The 20,062-nt window shown below is 35.4% G+C and overlaps 1 protein-coding gene across 46 annotated transcripts in view; it reads left to right on the top strand.

Moving 5' to 3' along the window:
* The window catches only part of SLMAP (sarcolemma associated protein), a 158,680-nt gene that overhangs the window by 94,245 nt on the left and 44,373 nt on the right, over positions 1–20,062 (top strand). For 8 of the 46 annotated variants that reach the window (XM_070237310.1, XM_070237312.1, XM_070237282.1 and 5 more), the window contains 5 exons: positions 426–563; positions 1,949–2,117; positions 2,204–2,254; positions 2,745–2,795; positions 7,216–7,278. In XM_070237310.1, the coding sequence (XP_070093411.1) occupies positions 426–563; positions 1,949–2,117; positions 2,204–2,254; positions 2,745–2,795; positions 7,216–7,278 (472 nt within the window). The remainder of the gene's footprint in view (positions 1–425; positions 564–1,948; positions 2,118–2,203; positions 2,255–2,744; positions 2,796–7,215; positions 7,279–20,062) is intronic. The other 38 variants (XM_070237315.1, XM_070237318.1, XM_070237287.1 and 35 more) reach the window with 7 other exon arrangements.

Raw genomic sequence — 20,062 nt, 5'->3', positions numbered from 1 at the left:
CCCAGAGTGACTGACTCACTGTCATGTCGTAATTGGACATGCAAGGAAAGAAAGTCGCTAGCTGTCTCCTAATTTTCTTATTAAATTAATTGTGCATGTTATTAAACTTGCTTTCAACAATCAGTAGGCTTAAAATATTTTCAAGGCTAATGGTCATAAAAGTGTAATTATGTAAAGGTAGTATCATCTCCTCCCTACCTGGTGTCTTTTTTTCTCCTCCCTCCCAACCCCCTCCCCAAATTCTTAGTCTTATTTTCTGTCTTGGCTGGTACCTGAAGTAAATTGAAATCCTTGTGTTGTTTAACTTAGCCTTATATAAAATCCAGGGCAGATGTTGATTTAGAACAGCCCATAGAGTTACACTTGTTATAAATTGGATTTAGAATGTGCATTTATTCTAAATTGCCTGTAAATTTGAATTACAGCGAAGTCTGAGTAATACTGAAGATGAATGTACCCACCTGAAAGAAATGAATGAACGGACTCAGGAAGAATTAAGAGAATTAGCCAATAAATATAATGGAGCAGTTAATGAAATTAAAGATTTATCTGATAAATTAAAGGTATGTGTTTACTCAACATGTTAACATAAGCATAAAAGTATGTTATTAATTGTCCCTAACACACTGGGTAACTTAAAATTTTAGGTATTGCTGAATAATTGTTGATATAAAATTTGCTAATGGTTGAAATTTGTAGTAAAAATCAGGTCGTTTAGCTCAGACCCCATTGCCACAGATAATTGAAAGTCTTAGAAGTTGGCATATTTCCTCTGGATGGAAATAAATAGTCAGTACTTCACAATAGGCATCTTTTAATATATAACAGGAAGTAGTTGATAATCAGCAAAACCCAGGATATTCAGAATTTTTTTGAACTTGCATCTGCTTATCTTTAGACTGTCCCAAAAGCAGGGCCCAGATATGTTAGTGCTAGAACAAGCCCAGAGGGAACCTTGAAGTGATCTTCTTAAACCCTTGTAGCCTCCGGGGATGCTATTGACTCCTCTTCAGGGGATGCTATTGACTCCTCTTCAGCTGCAGCGCCATATAGCTATAGGACATTTAAGATAAGGATGGAACCAGACCGTAGGTAGCTCAAGTTTGTCCTTTAAAATGTTATAACTGAGGGCCCAGCCCTATGGCTGAATGGTTAAAGTTCCTTGGCTCTGCTTCTGGTGGCCTGGGTTCGCAGGTTCTGATCCTGAGTGTGGACCTACTCCAGTCACTAGCCATGCCCTGGAGGTGTCCCATATACAAAATAGAGGAAGATTGGCACAGATGTTGGCTCAGGGCTGGTCTTCCTCAAGCCAAAAAAAAAGAGGAGGATTGGTAATGGATGTTAGCTCAGGGCGAATCTTCCTTAGCAAAAAAGCCCCAATAAAATGTTATAACTGAGTTTGTGAAGACCCATCTTTATATAATTCAAACCATGTATTGAGTGGCTAGAAGATAAACGTTTGTTAGAAAAGACCAGAGCGTACCTCCCCTCTGTGTGGTTGGTTAACCTATAACAGTTTTAAAGATTGGTCTTGTTAAAAGGAGGTCGTTTTGAAAAGTGCTTGTAATCATAATTGTTTTAGCTAAACATAATTTTGCTTAAAATTTCAGAATAAGTTACATTTTAGCATTTGCATAGTAATTGAAACAGTAGTAATCAGGGGAAAACCTTATTTCCCTCTTGAAAAATGTGGAGCTTTTCATTTTGACTCTATCTCTCTGTGTATTGAGCCTGTTTGCTTGCTGCAAGTTTTTATGTCCTAGGTGATATGGTGACATGACTCCAATGCAGGTCATTTTTGACATTATTTTGACATTTATAAATATGTTTTATAATATTGAATATTCTCCTTAGAAATTTTTGTGAATAAAAGCAGTCCTGCTTTGGGCCTCTTAAAACAAGCTCAAGTTTTATTAAATAACTGCATTTTCTTTTGCTTTCTCAATAGGTGGCAGAGGGAAAACAAGAAGAAATCCAACAGAAGGGACAAGCTGAGAAAAAAGAATTACAACATAAAATAGATGAAATGGAAGAAAAAGAACAGGAGCTCCAGGCAAAAATAGAAGCTTTGCAAGCTGATAATGACTTCACCAATGAAAGGCTAACAGCTTTACAAGGTAAATTAGCTAATCCGGAAATTGATTTGATTTGATTTTTTTTTTTTAATCTGTGAAATACCTTTTTCTTGGACTTTTATTTACAGTACGGTTAGAACATCTTCAGGAGAAAACTCTTAAAGAATGCAGCAGCTTAGGTAGGTGTCATCAAATTTCTTATTTAAAGCTGAATTTTATCATTGAACTTTTGATGTTTACTACCTCACATTAGTTACTTATTTTCCTTAAGAGGGATGTTTTAAATATTAGGTATAAAGTATCTACACGCTTTCAGAAAATTTCCTTTAAAAATATGCTGGATTGCCACCAGTGGGCACCATTGTTTAGTCCTTGAAGTGAATGAAATTTATGCAGCTGAGATGTTCTACTTAGAGATATTTAAATAGAAAAACACAAACAGCAGGATCCTTTTTCTTTTAAGGTTCTGTGGAAGGCTACTAAGCAGTTGTAGCCTTTTATCTGACTTGTTAGAAAATGGCAAGTTGAACCCTTTTTGTGAAAATAAATTTGAAGTGTTCTATACAGTCTCAATCTAAGGAGGAATACAAAATGCCATGGCTACACTTGAGACCAATTTTAAAGGAATACTTTCTTTGATCAGGCAATGATACACTCTCTTAATCCTAGGGATACAAGTTGATGACTTCTTACCTAAAATAAATGGGAGCACAGAAAAAGGTAGTGTAAAATACTTAAATATTTTTCTTTCATGATATCCTTTTACTATTTAAGCAGGATAGAGAGGTCAGGATTTTAAGGTTTAAGTGTTTGGAATGAAAAGCATGCTGTTCCTAGACCATCGAATCCTATCCTTTAAAATCAAGCTTCCATTTATTTTGTAATTCTTCATGCTATGATCTGTGGTTGGATATCCCTTGTTATATGGAAATTTCAATTATTCAAATTATAAGAAAATGATGAAGTTCAACTTTAGCATTGGCTTGTATGATATAATATAGCTCCCCCCACCCCCCTATGTTTTTCAAAGAACTATACTACCGTTTTCTTCCATTAAGTACTGCTTCCTGGGGATAATTGACCCCCATTTTTAATGTTTGTGCCCTGCCCCCCTCCCAGCCAAGAGTTTAGTTAAGAGCCCATTGAACCCTTGGACATGTCATAGAAACTGCTTTCTTTATCTATCGTTTCATTGATCAGAGAAAACAGGGTCAGTCATTTTCTGCCATCTGAAAAATCCCTTGTTAGTTCTTGGTACTGTGACCCTTCTTTCTGGGGAGCTTGTGTTATCTCTTGCCAAAAATGGACAGCCACTATTGTTTTTTTTTACTACTGCATGGGGTACTTTTTACCCAGTGGTTTCTATATTCCTTCTGTCACAAAGATCCCTATTCATCCTTCTCCCCTCCCCATCCATCCAACATTAATTGAGCACCAACTATGTGCCAGATCCTGCATTAGATGCTTGGATTACAGAATGAATAATACTATCTTCTGTGTTTACAAATCTATGTGTCTCTCATCTCAGTTTTTATACAGAAGTTAGTGGAAGAAGTCAGGATTGATACCGAGAACTTCTTATTAAGTATTTTTTCCATGTATCAGGGGATATCTTTATAGTACCTGAGCAGCAACCAAACTGATAAAGTTAGGAGGTCCTTTTTTGTTTGTTTTGTCTTCATTTCGTTGGTTTATTTTTCATCAAGAACTGGCAAAATAGGCTCAGGTAATCATGTATATGTGAGCTGCAAGTCAAGACCCAATATTACATATATGACGAATCTTGAAACTCTAAATTAAAAAAAAATTTCATTAATCATTGTTATTTGACTATTCTATATATGTTTTGTAAAATGCATTGGTATTTTAAAATTTCAGTTTGATTGAATTTCAATTTGAGAATTTTTAAAGGTGTAGTTTATATTCATTGCACCAATATTACTAATTTCTCTTTAAGTGTATTTAGCAAACATGTAAAATGAATTAGTCTTCATCTTCTGGAAGCTTGTCATCTTCAAATGAATTTATATTTCCTGTTGTCATTATTTTGCCTTTTTTTCTCTTCCTGACATGTACACTTTTTATTCAAATACATCTCCCTTTTGATTTGAGCATGTGTTTATTAATAATGTTAGTGTTAACTCAAGCTGGGGACATTCTATTCCTTCACTTAAGAGAATCCTTTTATATACAATGAATCATCTTTATACTATTTAGAGTTGTTGAATTAGTGCTCAAAATTTTTTGCCAATTCCAGTTGATTTAGATAAGAATAGTTGTAGACAAATCCTTGATTTAAGACTGAATGAGATATTTTGGATACTTTAAGATACTCCTTCCTATAATTATTTTTCCCTTGCTGGTGTGTTTGTTTTTTTAGTGGTGATAAATTGAGTAGTGTAAGAGTCACTAATAGAATATCTTTAAATAAATCTAGTAGTAAATATCTGGATTTGCACAAAAGTTTCATTACACCAGATTTAGTTACAGAGTGGATTTTGGAATAAGATGGGTCTATTCTGAATCATTTGTGATATAATAAGAAACCAGTTATCAAGTATCCCACTGTTACCAAAGTCCATAGCCATAATGTGCTATATGATATGATTTTAATTAAAATTCTTTAAATTGTAAGAGAATATTTCAGAAGTGTCCAGAGATGTTAAGATTACTAATGCTTCTCCAGTAAACTTCATTTTTGAAATTATTTAAATCTAAAGTAGCTGCTGTAAACATAGTTTCTGTACTGTAAATTTTTTTATCTTATCTGATAAACATAATTTGAATATGTCTTAAAGGGTATAGAAAAGCACTGTCTAATAGTAATATTATAAGAGCCATATACACAGTTTAAAAATGCCTCGTAGCCACATTAAAAATATTAAAAAAGGTAAAATTTTAATAATGTATTTTAATAATGTATTTAATAACGTATTTACTTTAACCCACTATATTCAAAATATTATTTCACCATGTATTTAATATTAAAAGATTAAAAATGGGGTATTTCACATTGTTTTTCCCTTAGAAAGTCTTTGAAATCAGTGTATATTTATTTTACACTTATAGCACATCTCAGTTTGCTCTAAGCACTTTTTAAAAGCTCAGTAGCCACATGTGGCTAATGGCTACTGTTCTGGACAACACAGATACAGAAAATCAAAATTCATAGGAAACTCGTATGTATAAATAAAACACATTTTAAGTATCGTGGTTCTCTATTATGTTTCTGTATCCGTTTTTTTCTTTACATTTCTATAGCCCTATTTAGTATCCTAGACAACCCTCCATAAGTATCTGATTCTTTTTGGATTATCAGTGACATCTTTTATAATTTTGGCTAAGTGAGTTCCCAAGGGCCTGAATTCAAGTAATGAAGTATTAAAAGTGTCATGATCCAAATCCTTTACATATACTCTCTGAAAGACTTTTATCTAATGTGTCTTAGGAGATGCCTTTGTGGAAGTCATATATATATCTTCTTACATTAATCTTGCATTTTATTTAAATTAGTATAGTAAATATTTTAATGTAGAGTCCTTATGTTAAAATCAGAGTAGATAAAAGGGGGATTTTTGGCTTGATGAGCGATGGTGGGATGTCCTGCATTAACAAATATCATCTAAAGTCCTGTGATGTAGCCTGGAATTTGGTTTCAAATAAGTTTTGTAAAGTCCTTTAGTTAGGTTAAAATTTGGTTTCAAATGAGTTTTCATATTTAACAGTGGTGTCGTGTAGTTTGAGTTCTGAAAATGTTATCATAGCTTAGGATTTATGTAAAACAACTCTTTACCTTGGTAATAACTATTCAACTGAGGACTCTTGTTTTAGCTTTCTTGGCTCCAATTGGCAAATGCTATTTATTAGATTTTTTTTTTTTTAATTTCAAATTTCTGTTGCGGTTAGCCTTTTTTTCTTTTAAGGGCTATATTGTATCTCTGTATAATATAATTGTATTTAACTATACAGTTATATACAACCGTATATAACTATACACACACACACATAAACATATATAACTAGATAAAGGATGATGATAGATTTGAGTATGAAAGTTAAGAAAAAGGCTGTCAGTAAGGATGTCAAGAGAGACTGATGAGCGATCAGAGTAGGAGATGCTAAGTTGAGATGATGAAGGATGAGGTGGGTTGAGTTGGGGATGAAGAGAAAAGTAGCTTTTACAGTCAGCGTGGTGCTAATTCATTGTCCTCTCTGACAGGTTTTAGTGCTTTCACACCTTCTAGAGAGTCATCATGTTGGAATATGTTTTTAACACTTGAACTTCCAAAGTCTGTTTGGTAGTTTTGAAAGCTGTAAATATCTAATTGAAGGATGTTATCCAGATTCAGAAGTTAACTCTTTGAATCAAAGTAAATAATAATGTTATTGTAAGAAAGAGACTGAAACTTTTATTAAACTACTATGTTAGGTTTTGATTCTCTCCACTTATTTAAAAAACAAATAAAACCCCAAAAAACAAATTCTGTTTGACATGAGCAAAGCTATTTACCAAGCTCTTATTTTAAAATGTGCAGGCATTGGTTTTAATCATTTGGGCAGAGACAAACAATGTAATGTTTTGATAATGTATGAAGTACAGATTAAGTGATTCAAAGGAGAAGACGGTGAAATGGAAGTGTAAAAATTAAAATATTTCATCAGTTTCTTAAAATTTTTAGGCATTATTTTATGGTATTCTTAAAATATTTACTTTTTGCCTCTTGACTAAGATGGATAGTTTGGAAGAGGGACTGTTAGAGAACAGTAAGAACAAATGTTAAATTGTAAAATTATTTAAGGATATTTGTTAAGCTCTCATGGAGAAAGGCGTATTTTAAAAGTGGGAGAAGCTTTTTAAAGCAATATATTTCTGTGGTTTTCTTGACCTCTTTGGATAGAAACTGCACCTTTAAAAGCTAACCATTCAGGGTACAAATTAATGATTATATTATTATAATATTCAGTTATTTAACTTTAACTCCACAATATGTCTGCTGTTAGTGTTAAAATATATTAAACTTTTATTAATCTTATTTAGAGTTACCCATGTTAATATATTTCGGTTTTCCTACCTTTGCTGTTGTTGGTTTTCAAAAACAGCAACAAGCTATATCCTTAAAGGTGTTTCTTTCTTTATTAGAGCACTTGCTTTCAAAGAGTGGCGGGGACTGCACTTTTATTCATCAATTCATAGAATGCCAGAGTGAGTACAGAGTATTTTTCACATTGATTTTAATGAAGTCAGGGGCTAAAATTGGAAAACGAGAGGGACAATGAAGATCTCAATGTGTTTGCTATGGTAGAGGTGCACAAAGGGCAATCTGCAGACAGCAGCAGTCCTTTTCATGCTGTTTCCGTTTCTCTCTTTTGAGAAAAATATTTTTGTTGCATTTGCCTTCACGGATGGAGGTGAGCATTTCATATTGCTCACAAAAAACAGGAAGTTTCAAGCTTTTTAATTAAAAATCGTCATTGAGTGGGAAATAGAATGTCAAGCACCTAAACTTTCTGTGTGGATACTTAAGAGATAGTAATAACGTTAACCTGTTTATTTAAGTTCTAGTACTATCACAGATTTGGCCTTTGAGGTTCTTAAATACATTTCTTAAATGATTAAATGAAACCACAAAAGCAATGATTTAGTTTGGGCACTCAGATCTGAAGATGGCCCTTAGGGTGGCAGGAGCTTTTTAGGGAAGGAGTAGCAGTGGACTGTCCCACAGTCTAACATCAACTACCTACCCTTGGGAAGTTGTGCAAAGACTATCTTTAATCATATTTTAAAGATAGGTTGGCTTTTGAGGTGGTTTAGACCTCTGCTGGATTCTGAACAAAAGTATCTTGAATTCCCTCTTACTTGAAAATCACATGGCTGCTTAAATCTGTAACAATCACAAGGTTGTGATATTCTCTCAGTCTTCTTAGTGACAATTAATTGTCACTATGTGTAGTAAAGATTTATTGATAATGTCTGTATTTTTTCCTGTCAGACGCACTTTGTCAGGCATTTTTATCTTCCTGCTTGCTCTCGTTTTGAAATGAGTGATTTTCCATGTTTTTATGCCCATAAATTCATTTTCTGGGTGTGCATGCATGTATGGTTCTCCCCCACACATACATAATCTCAGGAGCACTTGGGGGTTGTCAGGATCACACCTGGTAATTATAGCGGATGCAAACTCAACAGATCAAATATTTATACTATTTAGAAATGCTTTAAAGAAACCTGAATTTCATTTAATAATTTTAGAAGAGCTTCTGTTTTTGTCCATTTTAGAGACTATAATGTTGAGTGTAAGTTTAACATTACTTTGAGGTAAATTGGTTAATAAATATGGCATGCATATTTCTTTGTCCTTTAAAATTTTTTCGTAAAGCAAATAGTAGTGCGTCTTTTTTGTGGTCTTCTGATTTCTAAATCTCACTTTTATAGGAAATTGGGGCAAAATAATTGGTACTCACTGAAACCAACTAAAAGTAGAATGTATAATCTAAAATATAGATCTTTAGGAGAAGAATTTTATACTTAGTTTTGTTATACGTGGCCCTTTTTTAATGTTATTTTTATTTTGAATTTTTGGGATTTATATTTTGAACTCAAAGAAATAAGAACAGAAAACTATCAAAAGTGTGTTTTTATTAAGTTTGCAACAATCATTTAAAATATTATTATAAAATACGTAAAATATTTAGCTGTAATTATAACACAGAATAATGTTTGTTTTAAATAAAAGAAAAAGATGTTTGGAGAGTTTTATTATATTATAGTTGTGGGGGGAAATTGGCCAAATAAATATTCAGAGTTAGAGGGAAGTTATGTAAATTGTAGCAATCCTCTCAGTGGGGATATTAGCCAATAAAATGATGTTTATGAGGACTATAAGGGCATGGGAAAATGCAAAATGTGGTACATAGAGGGGAAAATTAGAAGATGAAATCCTATTCTTGTGGACAAAGAGTGAACCAAAGAACAGAAAACATAAAATACAAGTGTTCCTAACCATCTGAATCCGTTGGGTTTCTAAGTGCGAATAGAAGTTTGGAGTGTGAATTCAGGTATCTAGGGATATAGCCCATTATCTGAATCTGTTTGGTTCTTGAGTTTCAGTAATAAATAGCAAAAGTTTGGTTAATGAGGATACCTACCAGTTGTATCTCAAAATTTTCCAAATCTGTTTGGCTCCTTAAATTTGGATAGCCAGAGGTGGCATAGTAAGGGTTGCCTCTGGTTTGATTTGTTGACAGAAGGGACATTTTTGTTATTTTATGACAAGTTGCCATTATAGAAATTGTTGTGTTTCATAAGTATTAAGGCAAGCAAGGCAAATTCAACAAAAATTTTATTCAAGAGAACTTTTGAAACAATTTTGGATTATTTTTTGACAAGCGCACAAACTTTTTTGCTATTATTTTCATTGATAAGCATCTTGAACTGATTTATGATCTTGAACATGACGTGCATATTCTGTGAGCAGTGATACTTCATATTCTTGTTTCCAGTCTTTTAAAAAGTAAATGTTAAGTTCCTAACTTTCATTATTTAATGTGCTTGTATAGTATAAATTCGCCTTGTGTTTTAAAAATTAGAAAGCAAGTAATTCACTTCCATAGGATTCATCATGTCTATTTTTAATATATCGACAGATTTTTTTCAGTTTAGGTGTATGAATCCACAAGAGAACAATTTGGTTGTTGGCTCTCTCCGTTTATAAGGTGATTTTGAGGAAATTAAATGAGTTGAAATACATTTCAGTTTGTTTTCCTTTTATGGTAAAACAGACTGTGTTTCTTTTAATTCTCTTTTAGGAGAAAAGCTTTTAATCCCATGCAATGAAATTGGATTTTGAACAGATTTAAATAGCCTTTTGCATAATTCCAGAACTGTGAAATAAATTTTATGCAGAAAAATACACCATATAAAATCTAGACTTAGCAAGTAACTTTAGTGGGACTTGCTAAAAAGCTCTAGCAATATTTTCTTCTTTAGAGATTCAGGCATGAAATTTGGTTTAAGCAGAACTCCACATTCCATGTTCCCTTCAAATTTTAGTTACTCAGACTTTACCATATAAACTTAATGAATACATTGAGACTTTTGTGTTCTGTTAAAGGTGCTTTCTGAGTTAAGAAATTGTGCATCTCTAAATCTGTTTCATATATATTCCATGAACTGTCACTTGATTAACTTGTGTTTTATATTGTCTTGTTATGTTATATTGTATATTAACTTGTAAATTGTGCATCTCTAAATCTGTTTTATGCATATTCCTTAAACTGTCACTTGATTAACTTGTATGCCGAGTGAGGATGAAGGGTAAAAGGTGGAGAATCTAAGGATCTGCAGACCTAACGTCCCTTTGTGGGCATAGAGTGAAAGACAGCCTTGTCTGGGCTGCTGCCTGCCCCTTTGATTTCTCTTGCTGTTCTTTGCCCTGGTGAGGGCAGAGGCATCACTGCTGGTTGCCAGAGAAACTTTCCTCTGAGGTCTGCTTTGGAGAGAAACTGCCCCTTCCCCCAAGGGCATCTGCCTTTTGACGATGGAGTTAACAAGTGCCCTGAAATAAACCTCATATCTTTGTATTCTTAATCCATTCTTACTGTGAGACTTAATGGTTTTTCTTATTAGGCAAAAGTCTAGTGCTCTTAATATTTCATGTTTTATTGTTTTTTCTTGATCTTTAAAGAATTTTCTCCCTGCCTCCCACCCCCATTTTGAAATTACAGTCACTGTCTGTTATGCTTCTCTCATTCTGTCCTCCTTTCTCTTACGGCTTTGCTCTCACATAGAAATTGCCTTATTTGGAGTAATGCGTTGAATCATTGTTGCTTGTGTGACTGTTTACTTTTCATCACTCTATGAGATCAGCCTCTCTGAACAATCTCTGGATTATTCTGATTATACGTTCTACTTGAAACAGATTCCTGAATTTTCATTTTTTGAACTTTTATTTCTCTAAGCCAAAGCAATTTATTTATGACAAAGACTAGAAAACATTTGGTGTAGTTCCTACTTATAGTAGTTTATGTCCCTATTATAGGAAAACTCTTGAGTTTAAATTAGATGTTGCTATTCTTTATTTCTTCGTTCTTAGAGTAGTTGTCCAATCTAGGGTATATTGGAGGGTTTTGTTTATTGTTTTGTTGTACCAAGCATTTCCCCAGTCAGCTTGCTTTCCAACATTTTTACCAGATTTTTCTCCCAGTGTAACTGCACAGAAGATAGTCTTAAGTTCATGCCAACAGTGTTTTGATATGTAGACTCTTCCTTTTTTTAAAAAAAGATATGTTTCTGTGTTCTTGAAATTGGTCCATTTCATTTAGTTTTAAATCTATCCTCAAATTCTAAATTTTGTTTTTTCTATTTTGTTCTTCCTTATTCATTGGTTTTAGGACAAATAGCTTTCTGGAACTGTTTTTATGAAAAGGCAGACTATCTTCTGTAGCAAGAATTGCTTTAACCAATTTTATTTTGCTGTAGAAATGAATAACCTTGTGAAAGTCTGTATTAAATTTAGCAACCTCACAGGGCCTCCTCTGTGAGGTTCTAAAAAGTCTATTTCTGCTTTGTGAACTCCTGCTCTCTGAAGAGAAATAAATTGTTGGCTTGATGTCGAACGCTGATTGTTAACTTTTACTTTAACTGTATCTTGTTTATTCTAATCTCAGTTTCTTTGCCGTATTTCCCTTTAATGATCATTTAGGTAACTTTAGCTCATTTTTATTTATGATGTTTAGATTTAAATCAGAGGAACCTTCATGTGAATTCTCATTTGGTCCCTTGCTGGCATTATGACCTCTTTAAATCTTAATTTCCTCATTTATTAAATGGAATGGTAGTACCTACTTCATAGGATTATTATGAGAATTAAATGAGATCCTATTTACTAAGTGCTTTAAGTAGTGCCTGGTACACAGAAATACATGTTAACTGGTAGGTAGAAAGCTTGTTGGCAGGGGTAAAGAAGGGTGTTATGGGAACTTTTTTGTTGAAGTAGCTTGTTTTCCTCCTTTTTATTCCCAGTCTCAGGACAGTGAAAGCTGATTGATTAGCTTTGTTGTTCCTGTTAAAGTAATATGTTTCTGACAATCTGGAGATTATCTAACTTTTTAAATACCAGTATGCCATTTAAAAATTTTGATCTCAAGCACATTATTTTGATGTCCTAGTCATAATATTATTTTTTGAATGACACCTGACTTTGAAATTTACTAATATTCTGCTAGTACTCCAGCCTATTCTATTTTCCAGGCTGGCAGTTACAACAGCAGTTTATGTAGTTCTTTTATATTCATCTACTCTTCTTTCAGTTTGTTTAAGATCCCTAGGCAACTGACATCAGTATCTGATAGTCAGTACTATTTGAGTTTATCTTTTGCTTTCAATTGCTTGTGGCTGTCATGTAAGGTAAATGGCTCTTTAGCTTTAAGAACTTAATCCAAGAGAAGAGCAGGGAAAAATTAAAAGAACTTAATCCAGTCTAGGCACACCTGTGCTCCTTTGAGCTTCTTTGAAATGCATTGTTTGCATTGTTTCTTGTTTTTATTTTGTGCCACATGGCAATATAGGTAGTATATAATTTATTTTTATCAACCAAGAAATAAATTTGGCTCTCTTCTTATTCAGTCTTTGACAAGATTTGACAGTTTTTGCAACTCCATCATATGTTTTCTTACTAAACTAAGTGCTTAGGTGATGGTTCTCAAATGTTGTCAAACTTATTAGACCCATGATTTCTACTCCTTGGTAGGGTCTATACAGAAATGCCTACATATATATATCAGGTACAAATTTAAAATGTTTGCAGTGGCGTTATTTACGCTAGTTCAAAACTGGAAATAACCTAGAAGACCTCCGGTAGTCAAATGGATGAATACACTGAGGTATATTGGATGAAAGAACTCTTGACACAAAAGAGTACATACTATAGTATTCTATTTATTTAAAGCTCAAAACCACTAAAATTATATTAAATTATTCAGTCATGTATATTTAGATAGTGTGACTATAAAGAAATGAAAGAAATTAAATACCATAAAAGTTAAGGTAGTAGTTACCTTTATGGAGTTTTGATTGGAAAGGAGTATGTGGAAGGCTTTGGCGGGGTAGCAGTGGGGAGCATGGTTAGGTTCTGTTTCTGGATTTGGGCTGTAATCATATAGACATTTGCTTTAAAAAAAATTTATTAACTTTGCACCATTGTGTTCTATGCCCCTTTCTGAGTGTTATTTTTCACAATAAATAAATATGGTTTTAAAATAGGGAAACATGAATAATTATCTCTCTATAGTATCCCTCAAAAAGAGGGAGTTTTAAAAAAGAAAGAAAATCCTCTGCTTTATCTTACAGTTGTGCCAAGGCAAATAGCTCTTTTAAGACCTGCAGTTATCATTACATGGAAGTTCTCTTTTGAGTCTCTGAGAGGTCTCTGACTTAGTATTCCTGAAGAATTGAGTCTCTGCCACAAGTTTGAGAACCAGTGATTAGAAAGTTTTGTGTTTTTTTCCTGCTTCCTCTCCCCAAATCCCCCGAGTACATAGTTGTATGTTTTAGTTGTGGGTCCTTCTAATTGTGGCATGTGGAACACCGCCTCAGTGTGTCCTAACGAGCGGTGCCATGTCCACGCCCAGGATCTGAACCAGCCAAACGCTGGGCCGCTGCAGTGGAGCTTGCAAAACTTAACCACTCGGCCACAGGGCTGGCCCTGATTAGAAAGTTTTTTAAAAACAATATTCTCTTTGTTAATTCTTTAATCACAGGCCGCTAATGATTCACCAGATTTGATAGTATAACCTTAAATAATTTCAGTAGTGATAATAGCAGCAGGTAATTATTATTTAGCACTTGTATACTAGTACTGCTTAAAACTTTTTATATATATTTAATCCGTAGTTATAAGAATAAGGAAAACATTCAGATTACTTTTTCCAAGTTTTAGCTCTTTAAAAATAGATGCTCAATTCATTCATTCAGCAAATGTTTATTAAGCATCTACAATCTACATGTCAGGCATTATTTAGTAGTTGTTAGGGGTATAGAAATGAACAAGACAAAGAAAGCTTTGCCTTCATGGAGTTTACATTTTCTTGAGGCAACAAAAGCTAATAAACTAATAGTATGTCGGGTAGTGATAAGTCCACCAAAGAAAAATAAAAGAATATAAGGCAATAGGGAGCGACAAAGGTAGTCAAGGGGATTTGAACAGATTCTAGACTAAGCTGAGTGAGTTGTACATGTATTTGGAGAAAGAGTATGTGAAATAGAAAGAAACCATGTAAATACCCAAGGCAGGTATAAAATTGGAGTTTTAGAACAATAAAATTGCTTTTTTTAAAAAAATAAAGGACCAGATAGTAAATATTTAGACTTTGCAGGCTATAGGGTCTCTGCTGCAACTACTAAAGTCTGCCATTGTAGTGGAAAGCAGCAATGGACAATATGTAAATGATTGGACTTGGCTGTGTTCATATAAAACTTTATTTACCAAATAGGCAGCAGGCTGGGTTTGGCCCTGCAGGCCTGTAGTTGGCTGACTCCTGGGCTAGATCATATAGACCTTGTAGGTCATGGCAGGGACTTCAGATTTTGTTCTAAGGATGAGGGAGTTTCGAGCAATAAATTACTCCTAATATGTATTTATAATTTTTTAGACAAGATGGTTCTTAGATCTTTAACATACTAGAAAAAGATTGGAATGGCTTTCAAAGTCTTTGTTTATATTATATTATTATTTGCTGTATTCATGTAACAAGCATTTGTGGAACCTGTGTTACGTGTCAGAACTGTGTTGGGAATTAAATTATTAATAAGATACCTACCTGCTTTCACTAGACCCTAAATTATCACATTTATCTTGATAATCTGTCAGGAGTACCCAGCACTGTAACTGGTGCATAGTAAATATTTGAAGGCATGAGTATATTCCTCAAAGAGTTCATATTATGTTGGGAAAAGTAGACATAAATAGATACTTGCAATCTAGGATAATAGAGATATGAATGAAGAGCTATGGAAGACAAGAGGAGAGATACCAAATCCATCTAGGAGAAAAGAAGAGAAGATAAATTCAGTTTTAGACATGGCGAGATTAAGATCCTGTGGGATTTCTGGGTGAAGATGTCTGAGAAGTTGTTAAACAGTAAGATTCTGGGACCTAAGAGAGAGAGGTAGACTAGGTATCAACATTTAGAAATTATTCAAGTGTAGTAGGTAGTTAATGCCATTAAAAAAGAGTTTTTGTTGTTGACAGATCTTGAAGACTAACACACTTTTTTTTGGGGGGGGGCTTTGTAGAACCATAAAAATTTTATATTCTGTTCCCCCACCCCTACCTCAGTGCACACAGTGCTGCATTGGAAATCTTTGTATAAGTTTCTCTCTTTCCAGAGTGATACGCAGAAGGGTGTGGGTTAAAGGACATGCGCTTTCAACATTTGGAGACATCCTGCCAAATTGCCCTCTAAAAAAAATGATACTGATTTACATTCCCACCAGAAGGACACCGGATTACTCATTTACCTACCCATCTCAGTAGTGAATGTTTGCCAATCTGGTGGGCAAATAATGCTAGGGCATTGTTTCAGTGAGTAGACCATGAGTTTCGCATGTTTGCTGGAATTGTGAATTCTACGTTGCTATTCTTTGCCCCTTTTTCTATTGTGGTGTTTGACTTTTTCTTACTCATTTTTGGAGGGCTTCACATCTTTGCTTGCCTTCTCTATACTCCCTTTCCTCCTTCCTTGTTTTATTTTTCTCCGTAACTACTATCTGACATACTGTTGGTTTATTTCTTTATTGCCTGTCCCTACCTGCCCTATTAGAATGTAAGACTAGGAGGGCAGGGATTTTGTGATTTGTTCATTCTAATGTTTCCAGCACCTAGGACAATGTCTGGCACATAGTAGGGACTCCCTAATTAATTGTTCAATGAATGAATGAGTTCATTTATTGTTTTTCAGACGTTTTCTCCATGTCTGTCACATGCCCTTTACCTTTGTTTATGATAAGGTTAATCATACAGAAAATTTTCATTTATTTGAGGTCAAATCTATCAGTTCTTTCACATGTCTTTTGTGTTCTTCGTTTTGCCTAAAGCCTTTTTGTTGTTTTTTTTTTGAACTTTTTGACTACCTTCACCCATTTTCGCCCACTCCCCACTCCCTGCCTCTGGCAACCACCAATTTCTTCTCTGTATTTATGAGCTTAGTTTTTTTTTTTTAAATATATCTATATATATTTTTTAGATTCCACATATAAGAGAGAGCACATGGTATTTGTCTTTCTCTGTCTAACTTATTTCGCTCAGCATAATGCCCTCAAGGTCCGTCCATGTTGTCGCAGGCGGCAAGATTTCGTTCTTTTTTATGGCTAAATAATATTCCATGTATATGTATTCCACAATTTGTTTATCCATTCGCCCGTTGATAGACACTTAGGTTGTTTCCATATCTTGGCTATTGTAAATAATGCTGCAGTGAACATGGGGGTATGTATATCTTTTCAAGTTAGTACTTTCATTTTCTTCTGATAAATACCCAGAAGTGAAATTGCTGGATGATATGGTAGTTCTGTTTTCAATTTTTTGAGGAAGCTCCATACTGTTTTCCATAGTCTCTGTTCCATTTTACATTCCCACCAACAGTGCACAAGAGTTCTCTTTTCTCCACATTCTCACAAACACTTGTTATTTCTTATCTTTGATAGCAGCTATTCTAACAGATGTGAAGTGGTATTTCATTGTGGTTTTGATTTACATTCCCCTGATGATTAACAGTGTTGAGCATCTTTTCATGTATTTGTTGTCCATCTGTATGTCTTCTTTGGGGAAACGTCTATTTAGATCTTTTGCCTGTTTTTTTAATCAGATTGTTTGGTTTTTGCTATTGAGCTGTAACACATATTAGATCACAATTGGAAGAAAGGAAAGCCAATGAAAAGCTGAGAAGAAAGGAATGGGCAAACACATAAAAGTAGTAGAAATGAGTGGTATCCTAGAAGTCAAAGGAAAAGAGTTTTAAAAGGGAGGCAGTAAACTTTTGATTAAATATAGTAAAATGGACCCATTCATAGTAAAGGATTATAGAAGACATGAGGCCACAGGGACAAAGAGAATGGGAATGGAGACTATAGCAGATAGTAGATGTCAACAAAATTTTGGAAAATGTAAAACAGATAATTGAATGATAAGAGATTTGGGTTTTCATTCTTTCTTTTTTAAGGGGCTGCAAGGGGGAGGTGGTGTGAAGGAAGCCAAAAAAAGCGAGTTAATACTGTGGCACAGTTGTCAGAGGCACTTAGTACCTCTTAGCCAGGGCAGGAGTGTTGGGTGGTGCTAAAAACAGGATTGAAAGTTTATATGAGGAATCATTCAACCTTCGTTTTCTTCCCTTGGTCCGTGCAGACAGACGGGTATCTCTTTCCTCCCACAAAAAGACTGGAGGTTTGTTCTCTGGAGGCTGAAATGGAGAGTCTCTAGACTGGGGTACTTCAGACATGGCTGAGGGCAGGGTCTGAACATCTTACTGAAAAAAAGGTGGGAGAATTAAATGAAAGTCTGTATACTGAATCAGAATGCTGGTCACCGGGTTTATACTCCCTAGAAAGGAGCTGAGAGGATTCTTCTCTGGGGGAACTGATCAGACCAAGAGAAAATACTTACTGATAGTGACATTTGAAGGTCTCACAACAAACTGCCACGGTGCAGCCCAGCAGGTAACAAGCCCTGCATGTGCACACAGAGCTTTGTCAGCTTTGTATTGCCTCACCCTTGAAAATGAAGAGACAACCAAGATCACCAAACTTTTGAGGAAATTCTCTGCTGAGAAAGACAGAGATCAAAACAAACAGAAAATGTGACTGGAGAAGAAACAGGAAAAATGTGAGAAGCAGAAGAAAACTATATTTAAAAAAGTATAAATAGGGCTGGCCCCGTGGCCGAGTGGTTACGTTCGCGCGCTCCGCTGCAGGCAGCCCAGTGTTTCGTTGGTTCGAATCCTGGGTGCAGACATGGCACTGCTCATCAAACCACGCTGAGGCAGCGTCCCACATACCACAACTAGAAGGACCCACAACCAAGAATATACAACTATGTACCGGGGGGCTTTGGGGAGAAAAAGGAAAAAATAAAATCTTAAAAAAAAAAAAGTATAAATAATTTCTTCAGGAAGATAGAGTGTTTCATGGATGAAACAAGATAAAGATGCTATTTTTAAAAAGGAGCAGAGTGCAAGTAGAATTCTTGAAAACTAAAAATATAAATGCCAGATTTAAGAAAAAAAGTTAGACCAGTAGGGAGAGTGAAGTAAGCATCATGGCAGAGTGAGCTCTTCCCTTGGACTCTCCCCGCTAAGATACAATGAAAAGGACACACATAAACCAACAGAGGACATTCACATGACACAACAGAAGTCTGAGAGATCCACACAACCATACTTCTGAAGGTGGAGGTGCTGGACCCCCCTGGGAGGCAGTGGAAGGAGGTAATGGGATCTCCTTTCCCTCCCCCAATGGCAGCAACCTAGGTCACAGGACCGCATGCAGCTTGGGTGAGGGGTGGGGAGGGCGTGCCCTCTGCAGGAACGCCTTAGTTCTTGAAATTGCCTCCCAGCCTGTGGGAAAGCTCCACACTGAGGAACCTAAGCAATTGTGTGGGCATCTTCACCAAGCTGAGCACCCCAGCAGGGCAGAGAGTGAGTGCACCCTGGGATCACGCATGCAAAACAAAATGCCCCTCCTCCTGCCTGGCACATCAGCTCAGCAGGTTGGCTTGAGCAAGGGACCCCAGCCAGAGCACCTGCACATACATTTATAAAGCAGTGGCGGCAAGTGTGCCAACACAGACAGGCTCTGTCAGCATAGCTTCCAAAGGATAGGCATAGCTGTCAGGGATCACAGAAGGCCCAGAATACACAGCTCCTGACACCCCTACCCCCCCACCCATGGCAGCAGGTGGCATCTGTAACCAGATACTACCAGTATGTGAAAGGACAAATCTACCCAATCAAATAGTATGAAGAGGTATATTAACACTCCAGACCAGAAGAAAAGTGACAAGCCCCCAAAAGTCCATCCTAAAGGCATAGAAATTTACAATCTAAATGACGGAATTCAAACTAGCTATCATAAAAAAACTCAACAAGTTACCAGAAAACTCAGAAAGTTCAATGAAATCAGGAATAAAATTAACAGAGGGAATTCTCCACAAAAGAGATTGGAACTATAAAAAACAATCAGAAACATTGGAGGTGAAAAACAATATGAGATAAAGAAAAATCTGGAGTCCTTGAATAACAGAGCTGACATCATGGAGGACAGAATTAGCAATTTAGAGGACAGAAACATAGAAATGCTTCAGATGGAGGAGAGAGAACTAAGACTAAAAAGAAATGAAGAAATTCTTTGAGAAATATATGACTCAATTAGGAAATGCAATATAAGGATTATAGGCATTCCAGAGGGAGAAAGGACCAGAGAGCACGTTCAAAGAAATAATAGCAGAGAACTTCCCAAATCTGGGGAAGGAGCTGGAATAATAATAAAAGAAGCTGGGGCTGGTCCCATGGCCGAGTGGTTAAGTTCGTGTGCTCTGCTTTGACGGCCCAGGGTTTCGCCAGTTCGGATCCTGGGTGTGGACATGGCATCACTCATCAGGCCATGCTGAGGCAGCATCCCACATGCCACAACTAGAAGGACCCACAACTGAAAATACACAACTATGTACCAGGGGGCTTTGGGGAGAAGAAGGAAAAATAAAATCTTTAATAATAAAAGAAGCTAACAGAAGTTCTAATTACATCAGTGTTAAAAGATTTTCTCCGAGGCATATAATTAGTAAAACTGGCAAAAGTCAATGACAAAAACAAAATATTAAGGGCAGCAAGGCAGAAGAAAATAACTTACAAAGGAACCCCTATCAGCGTTTCAGTGGATTTCTCAGCAGAAACCCTACATGGTAGGAGAGAGTGGAATGATACATTCAAAATTCTGAAGG

This window comes from Equus caballus, chromosome 16 (genome assembly GCF_041296265.1).
Source record: "Equus caballus isolate H_3958 breed thoroughbred chromosome 16, TB-T2T, whole genome shotgun sequence".
Taxonomy (NCBI): domain Eukaryota; kingdom Metazoa; phylum Chordata; class Mammalia; order Perissodactyla; family Equidae; genus Equus; species Equus caballus.
The sequence above is the reverse complement of the archived record's forward strand: the minus strand, read 5'-3'. Positions and strand labels throughout refer to the sequence as shown.